The following is a 22,065-nucleotide window of genomic DNA, read 5'->3' as shown; positions in this document are numbered from 1 at the left end:
TCCATATCCAACTGTTTTTGTTTCATAGCCTTCTGTTTATTTTTAGCATGCTAGTCAAATTTTTTGAGAAGCTTACTCAGTTTATGTTCATTTCTTTTATAGATTACCCTTTTATTTGTGTTACCTCGAGAGTATTCTCTCACTGAGATCCTTCCATTAAATTAATTTTTCTCATGGAAACTGTATTTGGGGAAGGAATTTCTTGGCGGGCTGGTTGGTTGTTTTCTTTTATTTTTAAGATTTTTTATTGATTTATAATCATTTTACAATGTTGTCAAATTCCAGTGTTCAGCACATTTTTTCAGTCATACATGGACATATACACACTCATTGTCACATTTTTTTCTCTGTGAGCTACCATAACATTTTGTGTTTATTTCCCTGTGCTATACAGTATAATCTTGTTTATCTATTCTACAATTTTGAAATCCCATTCTATCCCTTCCCACCCTCTGCCCCTCTGGCAACCACAAGTCTGTATTCTCTGTCTATGAGTCTATTTCTGTCCTGTATTTACGCTTTGTTTTTGTTTGTTTGTTTGTTTTTGTTTTTGTTTTTTAGATTCCACATATGAGCGATCTCATATGGTATTTTTCTTTCTCTTTCTGGCTTACTTCACTCAGAATGACATTCTCCAGGAGCATCCTTGTTGCTGCAAATGGCATTATGTTGTTGGTTTTTATGGCTGAGTAGTATTCCATTGTATAAATATACCACCTCTTCTTTATCCACTCACCTGTTGATGGACATTTAGGCTGTTTCCATGTTTTGGTTACTATAAATAGTGCTGCTATGAACATTGGGGTGCAGGTGTCATCCTGAAGTAGACTTCCTTCTGGATACAAGCCCAGGAGTGGGCTTCCTGGGTCATACAGTAAGTCTATTCCTAGTCTTTTGAGGAATCGTCACACTGTTTCCCACAGTGGCTGCACCAAACTGCATTCCCACCAGCAGTGTAGGAGGGTTCCCCTTTCTCCACAGCCTCTCCAGCATTTGTCATTTGTGGATTTTTGAATGACGGCCATTCTGACTGGTGTGAGGTGATACCTCATTGTAGTTAGAAGACCTAAACAAGCAATTCTCCAAGGATGACATACAAATGATCAAAAGGCACATGAAAAAATGCTCAAAATCACTAATTATCAGAGAAATGGTTGGTTGTTTTCTGTCCATACTCCCTCCTCCATGTTTGATTTCTCTGCACTGACTGTTTCAGGCTCCCAGGGTCCTCAGATGAAAACCAACTCTTATTTTTCTGATTCTGTATTGTCTTAAGGACACAGAACCTATCCTTGTTGAGAATCAGTGTCGTTTGGTCCAGCTCTTGGGTGGAGGACTGCTGCTGACCCTCCCTGACACTCCAGTGATAATGCCCATTGTGTATGTCGTATGGCTCAGGTTCTTACCAGAGTGCAGGCGATTTTCAGCCTCCATTTGCAGACCCACTGCTCTGTTTCCCCACAGTGGATGGAACAACATCAGAGCTACATCTCGTGGGAGTTGAGCACAAAGATGCCATGAGTCATTTCCAATAGTGGAGTCCTGAAGGCTTGTCTCTTCACCTTGCTGTTTTTGCGGTTTCCATTCCATTTCTGCTCCCCAGATAAAGTTAATCTGCTTTGGACCATGAATACGTCTTTTAAAATAGGTACTAATAATGTTTCAACTGCCACGACGTGTGTTTTGAGTATGAGGATTCAGTGTATACTGACTCTACGTATTTGCCAGAAAACCTCCCAGTAGGACTTTTTAAAATACATTTTTAATTAACCGTAGGACAGTTTCATAATGAATTATGTTTTCTACAGAATCCAAAGATCAGAAAGAATACAGAATATGTTAGGTCTCAAATAAAAACCGAGATATTTATCTGAGCATGAGCCATCTAGATACAAGTGTGGAGAAACCTGGAAGGTCATTTTTAAGATTGGAAAACAAGATATTTTACAGTTTTAATATATGAAATCTATGAATACAAAATTTAAAGTGTCAAAACATACCCATTTGGATCTATTGATCAATTGATGAATTAATCGATAATCAAATATAATAAGCATAATTTAAGAGATTCTGAGACTTGAATATGTGATTGTTAGGTGAATAATTCTCCAACAAAAGACATGTTCAGAATGCTATCAATAAAATACAATTGACTTTATCTTGCAAAATACCTTACTCTATAAAACATCTTACTCTACAAAAATGTTTTAAAGTGGCATCAATTAATATTTGACACAAAAGGTTAAAGTTTAAAAAAATCTAATATTACATTAAGCTACTTTATTGCTTCAGTACAAAATCAGCTTAAATTGGTAATATGAATATTTAGAATAAGCAGCATGAATCAAATTTCTTACTAGTTAATTCAATTTAAAATGGCAGAAACCAAATGAGGAATTATACATGCTATTCAGATACGTGGAATGATTTTTTTCTACATCGGTAAAAAAAATCCATTTATTTGAAGTATTTATATATTGATCCTATTAATGTCAATAATACTAATACAATTCAAACTTTCCATTGTGGCAACAGGTATAAAAATAAATCTGAACCATTCATTTATTTAGCCTACAAGTATCTGGGGGCATCTACTCTGTGCAGGAACATAGCTAAGGTTTAAGTGGGACATGAAGTAAGTCGCCCTTTTTGCTATAGGGACCGTCTGTTATTTTTGTCTACACAACATCCTTTCCTTTGAGGACTTTTCTATCCCCTAGAGCACCTGAGCCTGGTGTACCAACTGTCAGTAAGTCGGAGCTCTGTCAACGTTTGCTAAACTAAATCATTAAGGTTCTGATAGTGTGATTCAAATGTGATGCCAAATGCTAAGAACAAAGAGTTTAAGGAATGTAAGAAAAAGAATATAACTTTAAAGCAAATGAGAAAGCTATGAAAATGATTTCACTTCATCTGATACTTAAAAAACAAAATCCTGACTCCCAGTGAACACTAAAAACAAGTTATTTCCATATATGTAAGCCCGTGGTGAGAACTGTCCAGCATTCAATAAACACTTCTTGGATTTTAAGTGACTGTCATCCTGTGATAGTCCATTTGGGAATATGGATCCGCCAGCAGTGCATTTTACTACTATCAGCCACCAGGTCCTCACTTCTCCCTTCCTCCGTCTCCTTAAATTTCTGTGTTCCACCCTTAGTAACACCTTTGGAATATGTAGATAACTTAAAGATACGGACTTTTTTGCTTTTGCTGTTGTTGTTTTCATCATAGCATTGCCATCACTCCACATGTATAAGGCAGTGACTCTGACAGGGAATGTCAGAGATTTTCTGTGCCAATATTTCACCTAGTTGCTTCCAATTTTATCCCTTCCATTGTCTGATTTAAAAATGAAACACATTTTTATAAAGGAAATTTGTGCTGAGACTTCCTACCATGATCTTTCTCAAGAGGTCTGTTCTTTTCTTTAAAATATCAAAGTTTGGATTGTTGGAACTTAGTTTGGCCTCTTTGGCTCCATCGTCCCAAACTTTAACGTATCAGTAAAGCTGGTTCCCATCCCGAGTTGAAGGGTAAAGGTGGGATGGTAAGAAATAAAAGAGACCACTGAGTTGACAATAGCTTTCCGTTGGCTAGAAGTGTTTCGAAGGAGAAAAGAGGACTTGAAAATCAGATTAGATTTGCCTTCAATATATTATAAGATTACATCTTTTTACAATTATTCACCTTGTTCAGATAGCACTCATAATAAATACTTTCTATTTCTAAACTCTTACTGTTACATTATCCTGCCATTTATTTCCTTTTTAGTTGACATGTTGAAGGAGGGGTTAAAATTGCATGCAAATGTGTCCGCTGTGGTGCCCAAATTTCAGACATTCAGTTGGGAAATAACGTGACTTGAGAAATACACTGAGAGTAAAAAGCCAAATCAAAGAATAACAAGAACTTTCTGTAAAACGATGCACAAAATAATGTGGAAAGTTGGTGCTCACATAGTCAATCCAGGCACTCAATAACCATTGTCACTACCTACAGTTTAAATATTTAAAGTATTAAGGTACTTTATAAACTTGTTTTAGAATAAGAGAATAAATTGTATTTGGTGGAAGAAATTCAATGTGCTTGCAATGAACAGAATTAACTATGCATCTCCAATATTGTGTATTTTGATTTATATGCCAATACCCAATTTATTAGCTGAAACCATAGCTCTTTGACTTCTATCAAAATGCTGATGTCTGTACATCTCAAAAATGTTCTCCTAGAACAGTCTACTCAAGCAATAGAAATAAAAGCAAGAATAAACAAATGGGACCTAATTAAACTTACAAGCTTCTGCACAACAAAGGAAACCATAAGTAAAACAAAAAGACAACCTACAGAATGGGAAAAAATTTTTGCAAATGAAACCGACAAAGGCTTGATCTCCAGAATATAAGCAGCTCATACGACTTCATAAGAAACAACCAACCAACCCAATCCAAAAATGGGCAAAAGACCTAAACAAGCAATTCTCCAAGGAAGACATACAAATGATCAAAGGCACATGAAAAAATGCTCAGTATCACTAATTATCAGAGAAGTGCAAATCAAAACTACAATGAGGTATCACCTCACACCAGTCAGAATGACCATCATTCAAAAATCCACAAATGACAAATGCTGGAGAGGCTACAGAGAAAAGGGAACCCTCCTACACTGCTGGTGGGAATGCAGTTTGGTGCAGCCACTGTGGAAAACAGTGTGGAGATTCCTCAAAAGACTAGGAATAGACTTACCGTATGACCCAGGAAGCCCACTCCTGGGCTTGTATCCAGAAGGAACCCTACTTCAGGATGACACCTGCACCCCAATATTCATAGCAGCACTATTTATAATAACCAAAACATGGAAACAGCCTAAATGTCCATCAACAGATGACTGGATAAAGAAGAGGTGGTATATTTATACAATGGAACACTACTCAGCCATAAAAACCAACAACATAATGCCATTTGCAGAAACATGGATGCTCCTGGAGAATGTCATTCTGAGTGAAGTAAGCCAGAAAGAGAAAGAAAAATACCATATGAGATCGCTCATATGTGGAATCTAAAACAAACAAACAAAGTATAAATACAAAACAGAAATAGACTCACAGACATAGAATACAAACTTGTGGTTGCCAAGGGGGCGGGAGTAGGAAGGGATAGACTGGGATTTCAAAATTGTAGAATAGATAAACAAGATTATACTGTATAGCACAGGGAAATATATACAAGATCTTATGGTAGCTCACAGAGAAAAAAATGTGACAACGAATATATATATATATATATATATATATATATATATATATATATATATGTTCATGTATGACTGAAAAAATGTGCTGAACACTGGAATTTGACACAACATTGCAAAATGATTATGAATCAATAAAAAATATTTTAAAAAAAGAAAATGAAAAAGAAAAATACCAGTGTGAGATTGCTCATATGTGGAATCTAAAAAAAAAAAACAAAAAAAAAAAAACCAAGCATAAATACAAGACAGAAATAGACTCATAGACATAGAATACAAACTTACAAACTTGTGGTTGCCAAGGGGGCAGATGGTGGGAAAGGATAGACGGGATTTCAAAATTGTAGAATAGATGAACAAGATTATACTGTATAGCACAGGGAAATATATACAAGAGCTTGTGGTAGCTCACAGAGAAAAAAAACTTGACAATGAATATATATATGTTCATATATAACTAAAAAATTGTGCTCTACACTGGAATTTGACACAACATTGTAAAATGATTATAAATCAATAAAAAATGTTTAAAAAAAAAAAAAAAAAGCTTCGTGACATATTATCCAGTATTTATAAAATGGTACTGGGAAGTTTTTCAGATTATTTCTGCTGCTGTGTTGTAAAAAACAAGTCTCTTTTTAAACATTTTATGTCACTTTTTAGTTATGCCTTAATAAACATGATATGGATGGGCTTATTAAATTCCAAAAAAAAAAGCTGATGTCTGCACTAATAATTATAAATGTCTAATATTAAAAAAAAAAAAGTCCATAAGATAAAATCAATGTCATGCACAGGAAAGATAAGGAGCACAGAAGTGCTAAACACTAGATTCGAATCATAGCTCAAGAATTTCATAGCTATGTAATCTTGGGTAAGTACTTAACGTATTTGTCTTCTGTAAAATAAACTCACTGAAGGATTGTTGTAAGCGTTAGAGACAGACTAGCTAGCTGAGTACCTGGCAGTAAAGACACACAATGATAGATTTAAATTATATCATATTCATTATTATGAATGAACATAACATAATGGTGCATGCTATTTCTCCATCCTTTCAATCATAGTTCAGGCACTGAGATATTCTGAATATATATACTTTGCTTGCAAAACATTTTGCAAGGCCGTTTACATATTCAAGAGGGAAGAGTGAAGACTTTCCATTGTGGGTGTACTCATAAAGACAAGTACTTAGCACTGAATGTAAAATAGTGACTCTCCATCTCACTATCTAAGTTCAGACATGGTAAACACATTTTTTGAGTTAGCTATAATAAAGAATAAAGAGCATGCTAGAAAATTGGTAACTAAGAAAATCCCTCTGTACTGATAAAGCTTGACTGAATACAACAAGAACAGAAGTCAAGTAATTTTTTTTTCTTACAGCTTTCTTCAAAATAAATCTACATTGTCGATTTGGAACTGACTTCATTAAATATGAGCTTTTTAGTTTTAATTATTTTACTTTATCAAAAAGTAAACATCTACAAAGAGCAAATTAATGAATGCTTTTAAACAGTGAACTGCGGGGGAGTGTATGTATAGCTCAGTGGCTCTAAGCTAAATCCCCAGGGCCTCCACCAACATAAATTAATAAACAAACCTAAATACTTCCCTCACCCCCCAAAAAACAAAAAAACAATTAAAAATAAATAAATGGTAACTTGAATTCATTTTGCAAACAGAGGAAAACATCATATTTTAGAAAAGGTGTTTTGGAATTAGTTCCTCTAAAATAAGTAAGCTTCTTATAACCACGCCAGTAAGTCAATAAGAAGAAAAGAAGTAGAAACAAGTTCTAGAATCAACTGGTCATGATAATAGCACAAATTCTCTAGGTATAAAGGGGCTAGATAAAATTATAAGTTTCATGTCCTTCTGTCTAGAATAAACTTCACCTTCATCAAGTCAACTGGATCCCCTTTGTCTATAAATTCTCTGAAGAGGCAGTTCACATATAACACGGGTGTTAAACACAGTCTACCTTTTGATTGCTTACCTTTAGTTTTAGATACATTCATTAGCTTAAGAAGTAATTGAAGCCTTGACTGCTTATGTTGTTAGTGAGGAAAAGAAGTTTTAGGGACATATTCTAGCCTAAGTCAAAGTTGACACGTCTTGGCTTTCATTACTCAAAGGAATGCCAAGTCTAGTTGGGAATACGGCCTGCCACTGTCATCACCTCACATCTGCTAAATGCTGACAATAACCCATGTTGGAGCTAATATCCCTGACAAACAGCACGCTCCCATGATTTAGTTTTGGCATATCTGCAAGTATTCATGAACACTGCCAGAAAAATAACTTATTCCTATAGGAATTCTTGCAATTAAAATTAATCATGTCCTTAGTTATGGTTATTATTGTGTACTCATAAAAAGTAATGAAGCAGGAAGATTTGTGGGCAAAGTGACCTATTAATCATGCTGATTACATATTCGTAAAACATTAACCACGAATTTATAACGTGCTCTTGGAATTATAAGAAAAGTAAAGCTCAGAATTACCACATAAAAATCAAGGAAAAAAATTCTCATGCATGACTGAGTGTTACATAGAATGTTTATAATTAATATTGGAAGTCAAAATTGACTGCTTTGTTATTCTTCACTTAGATCCTGTATTTTAAAAAATGGGATTCTGGTATCATTTTACTAATCATGAGTCATGATACACCTAAAACCTAAAGAGAAGAGGAAGCAGAAATTTTGGCCCTCTAATCTGGCCAGTTCAACTGTTCAGATTTTAAAACCAGGAATATAAAACCTCACTATGTTGTGTGAAAAGCCGAGGGTTTCATAGTTAGCTGTAAAAACAAAGACACGTAAATATCCGAATGGCTTCTTCAAAATATCGGTGATTTGAGGACCATTTAGAAAGTGAGAGTTCTTATAAAATTAAAATACAGTGTAAAGGATGGAATCGTCCAGCTGAGAGTATCTGGCAACTAGGCTGAACTTTCCCCCTCAACTTACACTTCTTAAAGTGATCTTGGCTTTAAGGATTAAGACATTACATGTCTTGATAGTACTTGAAAAATACCAACAATATTGCCTGGTACAAATTTTAGGTGTCCTTCTTATCTCTGCAAATAAACGTACAGTGAATAATATTTGCTTTGCTCACTCAGATAACTGAAAATATGAAATTAACGACTGCTTTCTAATAGAGGCTTCCGCCTGATCAATTACAATTGGCTGTCTTTAGCTCCCACTCAACACCAGGGCACACTAACGAAGAATCACGGAAATTAATGACTTCATATTGTCCTAGGTTCAGGACAGCTGTTCCAGCACCTTCTCACATGAGCGCAGACTTCGCACTGTGGACGGCGGCCAGTGGCCCAGGCCGCCCCACCATCTGGGCATCTCGCCCATCAGCAGCTGCTGCGTTTGCTTTGGTACCTTCTGCCTGGCTATCTCGGCCTCCAGTCTGCACCACTCCTTGGCACTGCTGAAAATTACAACACATTTCACCCTCTACTCCTGAACAGCGGAATTCCCTAGTCATTTCTCCATTTAGATTTTGGGAAGCCCTGTGTGAAACATCTATAGGGCTCACTTTAAAAAAAATCCCTTTCTTCTCAAACTTAACAATTTCATTCTGTAATGATTTCTCAGATTTGGAAGGAAACTCAGGTCTTGTTTGCCACAACAGAAACACAGAGCTTCAGAAAAGCAACTATGATGATACTTGGTGTTCAGATGATGCCTGTCCTTAAAATAAATAAATAAATAATAATAATAATAATTTTTAAAAACTCAAAAATTTTATTACATATAAGAGAATAAACTCTTAAGGATTTTTCCAATTTATATATATATAATGTATATAATATAAACAAATATGATGACTATGAGCTTACCATATATTTGATTAACAAATATGAGGAAAGGATTATGCTACTATCAGTAAGAAATATAAAATTTTTAAAACATGACTTTATAGTCCAGTTTAGGAAATATAAATACACAGAAATGATTGAAATATAAGATACAGAATGACTGATTTAAAGTCTTTATTTAAAAGAGTTAGTCTCCCCAATCCTTCAGCGTCCTCCTTTATCTCTAAAGGCAGACAATTCCTTCCCTGCAGAAAATAGGTTGATACATTGGCGAAATTAAACAAGCAAGGCTTTGGATTGAGGGATGCAAAATGTAGCACGAGGTGAGGATGAACTATAAGAAAAAAATAAAAAGGGAGGATAGTACATGATAATCTCTCCAAGCTGAATCGGAATTCTAATCTTCCTCCCTGCTCTGGAATATCAGGGGCCAATTCTGTCAGTATCCTTACTCTTTAAATTAGAGAATTATTTATCCCTTTGGGGTGGGGACCCTCCACATTTTGATATTTGAGGTGTTCAAAGAATTTTTTTTGAAGAGAGAAAATCATGGTTCTTGTACAAATGTAAATAATTATGTCAAACAGAAAACAAATCCAGAATTAGTAAAGGCAGACTTTTGTTTAAAAGGACTATTGCAAGGGAGGGAAAGAGGCTGTTGCAATGGGGGAAAGAGACCAGAACTAAGTGTGAGCTCTATTACAGTGAAGCAGGAGGGGTGGGGATGGGGTTGTAGGATTTCTAAGGGCGGGGTAAGCTAGAAGAAAAGTACTGGAGAATATTGGGGGCAGGTCATAGACCATCTGTGTTTGTGAACTAGCTTTATCCAAAGGTAAAATAAACTCCTGTCTTTATGACAGGACCTAGTTTTATATCTCAGAGCAAGGCACCCACCACAACCAGGCTCCTACCTCCCACAGAAACTGGGAAATCATAGTACTACCTCCTTCAAAATGATTAGAAGTAATTCTGGTAAGACTTGAAATCTTGTCTAGGCACATGATGCAGAAGGCAAAGGTACAACATCTCCTACTGCAGAGAAAGCCATTAATCAATAAAACAAAGAAGCAAGCCCATGGGGACTCAGCAAACTTTGTAAAAATATTTATATATGTCGTGGCTTCTTTTCAGACTCAGTTATGATAGAATAGTTTTGCTTTTCCCTGCCTGTTACTTGCTATTTATGCTTTCATGCTCTAAAACACACTGATACTTTAAGATAAAATTATGCTGTTTTTTCCTTGGGAGAAAGTGGAATATACACACACATATTTCTCTTTCACTGTGGCTCCTTGGATAGACTTCACCATCGATAGTAATTGTAAATCTTAATCAAAATAACCTAACTTCCTCATACAGATAAAAACAAGGAAGTTAGGAAAATGAAAATTGATTGTCATACACAAACATTTTAAGAGATTAAATGAATACATGTAACTGGCAATGTTGAATTTTATCTGTGCACTATGTTCCTGGAAAGTAGGAAAGAAACAAGAAATCTCCAAGCCTGTGTGTTCTAAGAAAAGGCTAACCACAAAGGACCATTCTGCTCTCACCTATTTAGAGGCTAAGACGCTTCTTCCTCCTTCCTCATGACTCTCGTACACTTGTGTGTGATTCCTCTGTTTACCTGCCTTTGTAAAACCCCAGACTCTAGATTTTCTTTGAGATGTTCTTCATCTTTCTTTCCCTATGGCAATGGGCTAAGTACAGTTATCTCCTTGATTGCCCTGTGTATTTGTCTTTCACAGAGCACAGCTTTCTACAGCCACGCATATCCCTTTTACAATGATTTACTAATAATTTCTGGAGGCAGGAAGCATTTCATACTCACACAGTGAAGGTCAAGGCTTTTCCTAATTATAGACACACAGATTCCGAGACATACAAACACACGAGAGCTTATGGCTTCAGGCTTACAACTTCAGCCACAAGTAAACAAGAATCTGCACATTCCTTCGCAGCAGGCATGAACTTACTCATCTATCTGAGCTCACAAACAGACAAATCAATGAAAATGACTAACAAGCTGGGTTCTCCATCATCTCTCACCCAGTGGAGAACCATCCATCGACCAAGAACTCCACATGGCCAAACAATAAAGCCAAGTTATCACTTACTGTTGCCATCCCCCAATGGGGAGTAATTCAGTGGCTGCGCATGAACCAGAAACAAAAATGAAAACACAGAATCAGAAGAGAGGAGAGAAAAAGGCAAGAATACAGGAGAGTCAAATGCGTTAAAATTTCATTGCTGTTGGGAATTCACTTTAGGGGCCAAGAAAAGCCACGTTTGAGATTAAGCATCCCAGTAAGGGCTCTTCTCCATCAGTACAGTGTTCCTAACTCTGGCAAGTAAACCCACCAGTGTCTTCGGGTGGTCTCTCACACAAAAGCCACACTGACGTCTGACTACCCTGCGGTCAAGTTTCCCAGTTGCTAAGTCAGCCCTCACATGCTGGGCTCCCAAGTCAGCGTCTGCAGCGCTGCACTCTTAAATAGAAGCTGACAACCATAGATCAGCAAATATTTTGAGCATAAGAATAAAAGATACCAAAGCTAACAAACAAGGAAAGTAATTATAAAGTAAAAACAGCCAATTCCGTTTACAGGTTTTTTTTTTAAGTGAGAAAAATGATTTTGCATATTTTGCAAACATGTTCATTGTGTTATCTTATCCACTCCGACCAGAAGCAGCTATTACATGATTCACTCAACAAACACAAATGCAGAGATTTCCAAATGAAGTTCAAGAGGTTAAGAAAGCCAATGAGAACAAAGAGGTAAGTGGGACCATTTTTTGAGGGACGTGATTTATTGACTAATAATATGAATTATATAATAAAAGTTATAAAGGATCACTGGGGAATTCTGCATAGGATCTGATCTTGTATACAGTGCTTTCACAAACATGGGCATTATTGAAACATAGCATATTATAGATTTATTTCAGGATTTTCTAACGTTCAGCTGACAGAGAAATCAAATGCTTAAAATAAGTCACAAAGAATTTGCTTCTAGGTCAGGAGATTCAAGTCATAAATAAGTATTTTTTGCTTGTGGTTATCTGTCTGATACTCTTTAAAGTATGTGAGTGGCTGGCATTAATGGTTCAGATCTACTGAAATTAAACTAGAGAAATGAAATCTGGAGATCAAGCAGGCTGCTCAAGTTATATGTTGTCAGGTATATCTACTAGGGGTTAAAAACAACTTTAAATCTCCCATTACTTTAAATTAAATTTAAATTCCTTTAAATTAAAAAAAGATTTAAATTTTTCAACTTTAAACCTTCCATTAAATCTTCTTTTACTGTAATTTCATTACAGATAGAAATGTTAACAACAAAAACATAATCCAGAAATAATCTCAGGGAAAAAAAAACAGTTTTAAATTTAATATAACTAATGCTATGAAGAACTCAGAACACTGTCCTTATTGGTTGCTCATTTCGCTGGTGAATCGTACAAACTTCATCCTGAAATATTAAGAGTCTGAGTCCACCCACATATTTAGGAACCATTTTAAAGTAGTGTATTCCTATGCTTAAGAGAAAACAGCTTAATATGAGGACAAAGAAAAAAATTTCAAGTTCATTGCTTTAGGTTAGGGCCCGAATGCCAAAGTGTTCACTAAAAATTGATGAAGACTAAGTTAAATTCTGATCCACAGTGTCTGACCATGAATCACATTGATGGTATCTGTTTTTAAAAATTAACCAGTATTTCCTGAGATCTCTCTCCCATCTTACTTACCATTGCTTTTTTGCTTAACTCCTTCCAGGCACACCTTTTGGGAAAGTCTCTCAAAGAGAAATAAAGAATATGCTATGTTCTTGAACAAATATTAATATTTCTGTATATTAGCCCTCCTTTCAATGTGTAGCTGTCTACAGATTTCCAGTTCATTTCCAAATGTTCTTCAAATATATGGAGGAGAGGACTTAGACGAATTGGACTTTGCCTTTGGATGAGTTTATGTTCGGTGTATAGCTCATGTGAACCTCTCCATTTCCCACAAAGCTAAGCTCTGCCTCCCATCAGTTCACAATTTTCTGATAACCTAATTCCAGTTTATGCCCTTTAACATGCCCAACGCCCTGTTTTATTGACCTCTCTTGCAGCATCCATCTCTTTGTCCTTATTACTAAATCCATTTCCTTAAGCCATGCAGTCATTATAATGGAGCCTCCATGCCAGGGGGTGATTCTGGTGCTCAAAACCAGGCCTTTATTGTTTTGTACATCACCTGGCAAAGAACTGACAATCAGTGTTTGTTAAATACATGCGTGTATTGTGTTGAAAGGAAAGCATCGAATACATTGTGTATAATAAAATCTACGTGTCGTGTTCCCCGATTTGTGGTCTCTAATCATTTCAAACTAAACTTTCCTGAATTCTTCTTGATGTCTTTCTTCTTTCAGGCTGTAAAGCCCTTCCAAGGATATTACATTTATAATACTGATGAATGAAAATAACTAATTCTCCCTGGAATGCATCTAGATGCTTCAGATACATTAAAATCATTTACTCATAAGAGAAACCCTGAGGCATGGGCATTATGATTCCCTATTTTTGGAAATGAGGAAATTGGAGCACAGAGATGTTAATTACCCTAGTGATTGATCACCCACACAGGATTTGGACCCAGGCATTCTCACTCCGTAGTTTACTGTCTTGGCCATTCTACAGGTTTTCAGCATGTGTACCTGCTTCAGACAACCCTTTAATTTAAGGTTGAGCTACCGCCTTTAACTCTTCCTCGCCCCGGACTTTTGACTTTTGTCCATATTAGGTTCTTTTCCATGTGGATCTTAATACAATCTTAGTAACTTCTGTCACACACCCGGTAAGCTTTGCGGTTTCCCAGCTCACCTGGTAGCTCTCTGGTTTATGTCCTGTCTCAGTCCTTGTTCTCCAGAAGACAAATCTGTCTACAGTTTGAGATCTAGCAAAAGAATGGATGTTGGCATATGTTTTAGTCAGGACACTGGTTTCTTCCTTCTCTGTATTTATGTTTGTGTTCTCTACAGTTTTTGGTAGCCAACCTTTACGTAAATGATTACAGTTTTTTAATGCATATATTTTAACCAACATGACGTGCTGATAAACATATGAGTCTTCATCTATCTCCCAAGGATTTTCTGGGATAATTCCAATTCTGTTCTATTCTATCATGTCGTTATATCATATGTTAAACTCACGTGTCTTGATTTTTTTCTTTTGCTTTAGGAAAAAAAAAATAAAAAAGTCACAGTAGACCCCTTCCTCCTATGCTAAGAAGCTGAAACAGAAAAAGAACAATGTACGAAAACAGGCGAGATGTGAACAGAAGCGGCCAACTGGCACCCACGCTTGGGACTCGTATGCAAATCGAGGGGTTCTGTGCTTTCCAACACTTCCCAAATTCTTTCGAAACCATATTTGAAGCTGGATAGCAACTCTATATGAAGACGTCAGTGATATAAATACGGACAGCATTGTGTTTGGTAGAGCAATGCCAGGAGCTGACAGGACCAACAGATAAAACCAAAGCAATTAAGTTTCCAAAAACACTTGACTTGGTGTTGAATCAACACTCTTGTTTACAAACAGCAGTGTAGAGAGACGTGCGTGACAGATCATACATTTCCGGTACATAAACCGTGCTGGTTTGGTGAAGCAACAGGATTCCTTTCCAGCTTTCTTTTTACAATGTAAGAGGGAAAAATAAAAAGTGGCTCAGTGATTTGTGAGTTTTACTTCAGAGGTGTGCATTTCTCCAACTGCAGAATGCTAAAAGATTTATAGGTGAGCTTTGGCGTGTTTCCAGTTTCCACCATTGCCTTCAACAACAACAGAATTCCTTCTGGCTAGAGGTGAGCAGTTTTTGAATGACATTCGGTCCTCCTCTTTTACAGAAGGGATTCATTATCAACTCTTTGGCAGAGCCAGAAAATTCTGTCTCAAGAGCTTCTGATCTTTCTGTTATTTTTTATTTCCTATCCCCCACTTCATCACACAACACAAAATAACTCACGGCTACACACGCTTTACGTTATTTTGTTCCCTTGTAGGTATTCAATTGACCTTTTTCAGGAAAGATCTGAGGAAAACATTTTTATTAAATAATAATACCTTCTTCCAAAGAACAAAGGCATAATCCACAACAGAAAAGAAAAAAAAGAAAGAAAAAGATACCAGAACCCGTACAGAGACTTCAATGTAAACGGTCATCCTCACATGTAAACAGGCATTTCCAGAAGTTTTCAGAAGAGTAAAATAAATCAAAAACATCTGCTTCCACCTGGTTTCACAGTGATTTTCTACAGTCATATGTGATTTCTGTCTGTGCAATGCTTCAGGAGTCCTTCTCTGCTTCAGGATTCCTAAGTCTTTATCATCATCTAGCTCAAATGGCATCTGGAGTATTTAGCATTTTCATATTCAGTATCTGATATAAAAGGATGTAGTGTTTCCAGACTTTTCAAGGCAGACAGTTGCTTCCACATCACTTCTGGACAAATTTCTATTAGAACGTTCTCCTATTACAGGCTGTTTTCTTGTTCCACAGGAAAACGGACTGTTTATCTTTTCGTTCCCAGAATCTTAAAGGGTCTGGCGTTTATGTGCAGCGGCCATGAATGCACTGCACGTCCTGTGCCAGGTGCCAGACTGCAAGCTTCCCGAGACCGTGCAGTCGATACGTTTGTTTACTCCATGTAGCTCCATTGTCTAGAGGGCGAGGACGGCCTGGTTCATGTTAATACCTCAGTAAGTACGCACTGCATGCATGCAGACACGCATGCAGACACTGCATGCAATAAAGCTGAGAGGCTGCTTTTCTTTTCTGAGCCAGGGGATCACGTCCCCTCTCAGAGCTCACCCTACCTGACCGTGGCTCCACTGAATCACACAGCAGGTCTCCGCAGCTGGTTCCAAATGTGGGAGTTTAAGACTGGTGAGTTTCACAGATGGCGTGGCCCGGATGATAAACTAGAAATGCGTGCACAGTCATGACTTGGGGTCTTCACGGGCCCTCGATTTGTTCTGATTATTACATAGTCATGTCCTCTGTCTGCTGTGAATTCTTGAATCTCTTGTAAGCATTTTCCCTGAGCTGACTTCCTCAAAGAGCAAATCTTCCCGGTGGAGTATTTTTTATAAACTAGATAGCCAAGTATCTGGTTCTCATCAGAATGCTGAATGTTACAAGCTGTGTGAGCTTGGGTAAGGTGTATGTCTGTAAGTGTCAGTTTAGCTACCTGAAAAGTGAGATTAATAATAAATGACTACCTAATAGCATTGTCGTGATGTTAAGTAAGAGATAATCTGCAGTCTTAACAACATCCTTTGTAATCTGAACGTTAAGTGTTATTCCCATGCTTAACATGGGATTAACAAACTCAGACTCACTATACAACTGTGACATTACTTATTCAAATCATTCTCAAGGATGTTTTGTAGCAAAGGCTAAGAAGAAACTATTTTTTCGTGTAGAACCAATTAGCATGGAGCTATGTAGATCCTAAAATGCCATCCAAGGCAGGCATCTTTTACATCGTGAACCATACAGCACGCCTGCCAAAGCAACCAGCCAGTCGCACTCAAGGAGGCAGTGGTCCTCTGTCTCTCTCATAACTCAAGGCAGGCTAGTTTCAAGTGTTACCTTGGGAGGTGCCAGACACTGGATTGTCATAAACCAGGTAACTGTACATGTGAACCTGTTTCTGTATTCCACTCCATTCCATTGCTTCATGTATCTACACTGTGCCACTAGGACACTGTCTTAATCACTACGGCATCGTAGTAAGCTCTGATATGATAGTGTAAGTCCCCCAGCTTTGTTCGACTTCAGTATTTTATCAATGTTGAATCAAGCTTAGAGGAAAATGACTTCATGACTCATGACTTTGGGGATGGCTGAAATTTCTTCAATAGGACACACACACACAAACACGAGCATTAACCATAAAGAAAGAAGGATAAACTGGACATATTTAAACAAAGAACTTTTTAAAATAAAAGATACAATTAGGATAGTTCAGAAAATAAGCCACAGGCTAAGAGAAACAACTTGCAATACATACATTTAACAAATATTTTATATCAAGAGTGTGCAGAGAATTTTGGCAAACCAGTAAGAAGAAGGCAGTCAACCTAATTATAACACCGGGCAAAAGATTTTGCAGACTTCACAAAAACTGATATCAAAGTAGCTGATAAACATATAAAAATGTATTAAATATCATTAGTCATTAGACAAATACAAATTAAAAACCATGATGAAATACTATTACACAATGGATACAATTTAAAAAAAAAAGACTGAGAATATCAAGTATGGATAAAGATATAAAGCTGGTAGAAAAGTATAAATTTCTGTAACTCCTTTGGAAAGATGTTTGACAGTACCTACTGAAGGAAAACATATGTATACCGTATGATCCAGTAATTCCATTGTTGGGTATATGTTCAAAAAATAGTGAATAATAGTATGTACCAAAAGACATGTGGATAAAATGTCTGTAGACGTTTTATTATTCATAACAGTTATAAACTGAAAACAAACCAAACATTCATTCATAACAGAATGGTAAAATAAATTATATTGTCCACATAACGTGGAATACTACCCAGCTATTAACTAAACTAAACTTCTTTATGTGCAACATGGATGAATCTCAGAGGCATAAAATTAAGTGAAAAAGTTTAGATTCTAAAAATGTATATTCGACTCGAATGAAGTTTCAAAACTAAGCCACGGTTATGGAAATCAGGATGAGTTCTACTCCTGGGAGTTACTGCCTAGAAGGGAGAACCAGCGATCTGCCTGGGCACTGGAATATTATATATATATATATATATTGCTTTTGGTGGTGACTACACAGATATACCTATTTATAAATTTATCCATCTGTACACTTAGGATTTATGTACTTTACTAAACATCAGTTGAACCTTAGTAATTATTTTTAAATTCACAAATTCACTGAGGCAAAGGAGATGAAAAGGACTGACAGTATCATCCGTGTAGAGTCCATGTTATGAATTATTTGAGTAAGGGAGGGAAGGGGCTGTTCTTCCTGTACGTGCTTTCTGAGAAGGCCGCGTTCTAACAATATAACACACGTATGAGAGTGCGTTCCCAAGGCGTGCCAGAGGCCAGGACTCAGTCTTTCCCCTCACTCTCCTTCTTCCTCCTAAATATTAACTTGCAAATATCCATTTGCAAGTTCTGTTTAAAAAAATTATACAACTCAAACAGAAATGTAGGAGAAATTAATTTTAACAGTCAGTGTATCAAGTTTCTGGTATTATTATCTGGAAATATTTTTTAAGAGTTTGGGCTGAAATTTTCCTCTTGCTTATGAAGTAGTTGTATTAAGTAGGGATTAACTCTAAAGTTAAGGAGGTGATCTTTCTGCTGCTTCTGTAATTATTCTGTTTAGAAAAGCTACCTTTACCTGAGCACAAGCAACTGTAATTCCTTAGTTGAAACGGTCTGCTTAGGTCCTAGATTTTCAGTCCTCCAGGCAATGGAGAATCGTTTAGACCATCCTGGAGGCCTGGCCTGGGTCCTGGCTCTAGAACTATTCCTGCCCTAATTCCCCAGTGAGTGAGCCTCAGGGGGTCCCCAAAGTCTCTAACCCTCGGTGCACTTAGCTTTCCACCCCCACCGCCTCTGCTCAACTCGTGGGTCACGCTCTCCACTTCTAATCTCTATTTCTGCACTTCGGTCATGTCTGCAGAGTCACTGTTTACCAAAAGCTGTGCCTGTTTCCTGCTGTTTTCTGTCCCTTTAGACGGACCCTCAACTGTATTTCTGAGGACTAACCCAGAGCTTAAAGTCTGTACTTTTGTAATAATTTAACAATTCTGGGCCAACAGGGATAGTTTAATAATTACCCAGATTCAATCCTGATTCTAAAATGCTGAACATACTACTGATGCCCAAATATGAACTTTTCGCTCCGTGATTTGACTCACTTGCTCCAAGTGGATAGTCCAACCTTAAGTAAAGTTTTTCTCCTATTCTTCTTGGAGCCTCTGTCCTTTGAAGATTTTTAGGTTGAATGCGCACATTCTACCTATTCCCAGACCCCAAGCCAAAACTTAGACTCAAAAATCTGAAGGTTCCTTGAGCTTAGCTTCCCTTAACTTCAATCAAAGTTCTTTGCAGGAGCCAAACGTGCCAAGGGGACTATAATCCCAGTTGACACTGACTGTCCTGTGAACACTCAAGAGGTCACGATAAGTTTTCTTGTGGTTGCTTTCAATTCTTGCACAGGATATAAATTATGGCATTGAATCATCAATACACAGTATTGTATAGAATTCTTTATGCATCTTATATCATAAAACAGTGATTTTATCACCCATTTGTGATAGAAGAAAGATATTGTATCTGTATGTGAAATGTCCAGGTTGGACTGATCTATTTCCAATAATATGAGTGATACTGTATATTTTCAAAAGCCATTTATCTGAATCACAATCCATTTATAAAATATGGTATGCTTTCAAATTTGGATTATGGGGCCGTTAATAGATTGTTCTATTCTAAAAAGAACAATAGCAGTTAGCTCTAAAGAGCTGGATGCATCATGCAGTCCCATGAACTTGAAAGCCATCTGTATCTCCAACATGCTGGAGACATTCTAAACAAAAAGAATTTAATTTTCAGAGAGCCTGTGGATTCATCAGTGTCACAGATAGCGGGAGAACCCGAGATAAAACACTGGTATTTCACCTCGACTTAGTATGACTTCTGTTAAAGCATATGTATGGATTAACAGGTTGTGAGTGTGTGTCTGAAACAGCCGATTACTTTAATGGTACAAAATTTAATTTGTTTAATAAATATTTACTAAGCACCTATTATTTATCAGGTACACTTAGAAGTAAAATTAGAGTTGTATCATGTTCAAAGAAAGAAGTACAAAGATTTCAATCCATTTTCAATTCTGAAGCTCAAACCCTATGGTAATTCATGAAAAGTATCCTAAAAAATGGCTCGGTGTTTCTGTTAAAATATTCATAATAATATTACTTATAGACAAAAATATGAAAGCTTAAAATCAAACTTTGCCAAAATCTTGTTAATTACAAGTTATTCACATTATCAAAATGATGCTCCTAATGAATACACAATAATAGAAATTTTAGGGAAAATAGGGTACAATCATTGGTGTATATTATGTATTTATGTATAAATCTAAGTACTGAATTTGCACGTAAGACAAGAAAAGACTTCAAAGACAAAATTTAAATTGTCAATGCCAGCTGTTTGATTGGTGTGAAATAGGAAATTTTTTGGATATTTCTTAAACCTTTCATTACAGCTTTTTTGAGGGACATGTTAGTGTACACCCAGGAAAACACTGTAACAATTAAGATAATGAGCACACACACCACCCAAAAAAATATTCCCACAGAAAATGCAATGGAAGTTACAGACAGCCTCATAAAGGGGCTAACCTGAGTAATAACCCTTTGATGAACAGAGACAGAGATACAGTATAAGGGGTATAAATACTAATATGTGTGTACATATCAACCTACTCTAGTTCAGAAGCTTTTTTATTTTATTTTTTCTTCAATTAACTCAGGGAAAATTACCTGTTTTACTAGATTTCTGGGGGTTAAGAAAGAGGGTAGGATGCGTATTTCATCGCCTGTGTTTCTATATGACTGTTTGTATACCTTAGAGTCTGAAGGTTTGTAACATTCTGGAGGAAAAAAGAGATTAAAAAAAGAGGAAGAAAGGACAGATTGCTCACATGTGTATGTTCCCTGAAAGAACTGATTTATAGAATTTTCCGTCTCAGCCATGTCTGGCAGTGTGCAGTGGAGGCTTGAGAGCAAGGGTGAACTCCATCGCGTGTATCATCTGCACCCATCATTTAACCTACTCTTTGAAAGTCTTCTTTAAAATGAGAAACAGACTGCCAGCCTTTTCTGCTTCCCACTCTGCAGGATGGATTCAGAAATAAACTCGGCCGATTGTGAAAAGAAGGTACCAACCAAATTTAATCCCCTATATTTATTAACACACTAGCATCAGCCACTTATATCAAATAGAAACAAAAGACAGGGTGTATTAGCTCTGATTCGCCTGACTCCCAGTGACCACCACTCTTAGTGGAGTGACCAGACTTCACAGAATAGCTCTAAGTCGTCACATAAACCACCTGCACAAAGAACACACCTCTTCTCTACAGGCAGTAGAGAACTCAAATCTAATCTTGTGTTTTTAGATCAGTTTCTTGTTGCTGTTGCATGCAACAAATGACTCTAAACTTAGCATCTTAAAACAACACGAATTTATTATTTCACAGTCTGGAGGGCAGAAGCCCAAATGGGTATCCCTGGGCTAAAATCAAGATTCAGCAGGAAGACTCCAGCGGAGAATCGGTATCCAGCTTCTTTCAGAAGCTGCCCTTATTCTTTGGCTCACAGCCCCTTCCTCTATCTTGATCTCTGTCACTGCCTCCCTCTTCCACATCTAAGTACCCCTGTGACTACACAGAGTTCGCATGGATAATCCAGGATAATCTCCCTAGAGTCTGCTCTTCAGCGATTTGAATTTTATCTGCTGCCTTAATTCCCTTTTGTCACTTAATGTAACATATTCAAAGGTTCTAGAGCTTAAGGCAGTTAAGTCTATAATTCTTCCAAGCACAGTTCTCTCTCTTGGTCCTAATGAGTAACGTATTACATACCTTGTTCTGATCCCGCAGGTCTCTTTTTGTAGAAAATGCAACTATATGTAAAAGTGTTTCCCAAAAAGGCTTATTACAAAACATTATCCCACGAGTTGACAATCTTCTAAAATTCTGTTACTTTTCTTTCCAGGAACGACAATGAAACACGTCTTACTTTTGGCTGTTGCTGCCGGCTTCCTGCCTGTTTTAATGACAAGAGTATGTGCGGATGGCATGTTTTACGATTACTGTGGAGAAGTGGAGATGAGCTACCCTGTGCTAGAGCTC

The 22,065-nt window shown here is 36.9% G+C and overlaps 1 protein-coding gene and 1 long non-coding RNA gene across 2 annotated transcripts in view; one reads left to right on the top strand and one right to left on the bottom strand.

Annotated features, from left to right (window-relative positions):
* Window positions 1-1,166: 1,166 nt before the first annotated feature.
* LOC116658313 overlaps window positions 1,167-22,065 on the bottom strand; it is a 21,840-nt gene continuing 941 nt past the window's right edge. Inside the window, exons 2-3 of the long non-coding RNA XR_004313646.1 lie at window positions 21,225-21,228; window positions 1,167-1,255 (exon numbers count right to left, since the gene is read on the bottom strand). This is a non-coding gene — a long non-coding RNA (uncharacterized LOC116658313). The remainder of the gene's footprint in view (window positions 1,256-21,224; window positions 21,229-22,065) is intronic.
* The window catches only part of CRISP1 (cysteine rich secretory protein 1), a 19,335-nt gene continuing 12,694 nt past the window's right edge, over window positions 15,425-22,065 (top strand). The window contains exons 1-2 of the mRNA XM_032463237.1: window positions 15,425-16,031; window positions 21,929-21,996. Of these exons, the coding sequence (XP_032319128.1) occupies window positions 15,860-16,031; window positions 21,929-21,996 (240 nt within the window). The 5' untranslated portion in view covers window positions 15,425-15,859. The remainder of the gene's footprint in view (window positions 16,032-21,928; window positions 21,997-22,065) is intronic.

This window comes from Camelus ferus, chromosome 20 (genome assembly GCF_009834535.1).
Source record: "Camelus ferus isolate YT-003-E chromosome 20, BCGSAC_Cfer_1.0, whole genome shotgun sequence".
Taxonomy (NCBI): domain Eukaryota; kingdom Metazoa; phylum Chordata; class Mammalia; order Artiodactyla; family Camelidae; genus Camelus; species Camelus ferus.
This window is presented reverse-complemented; position numbering and strand designations above follow the sequence as displayed.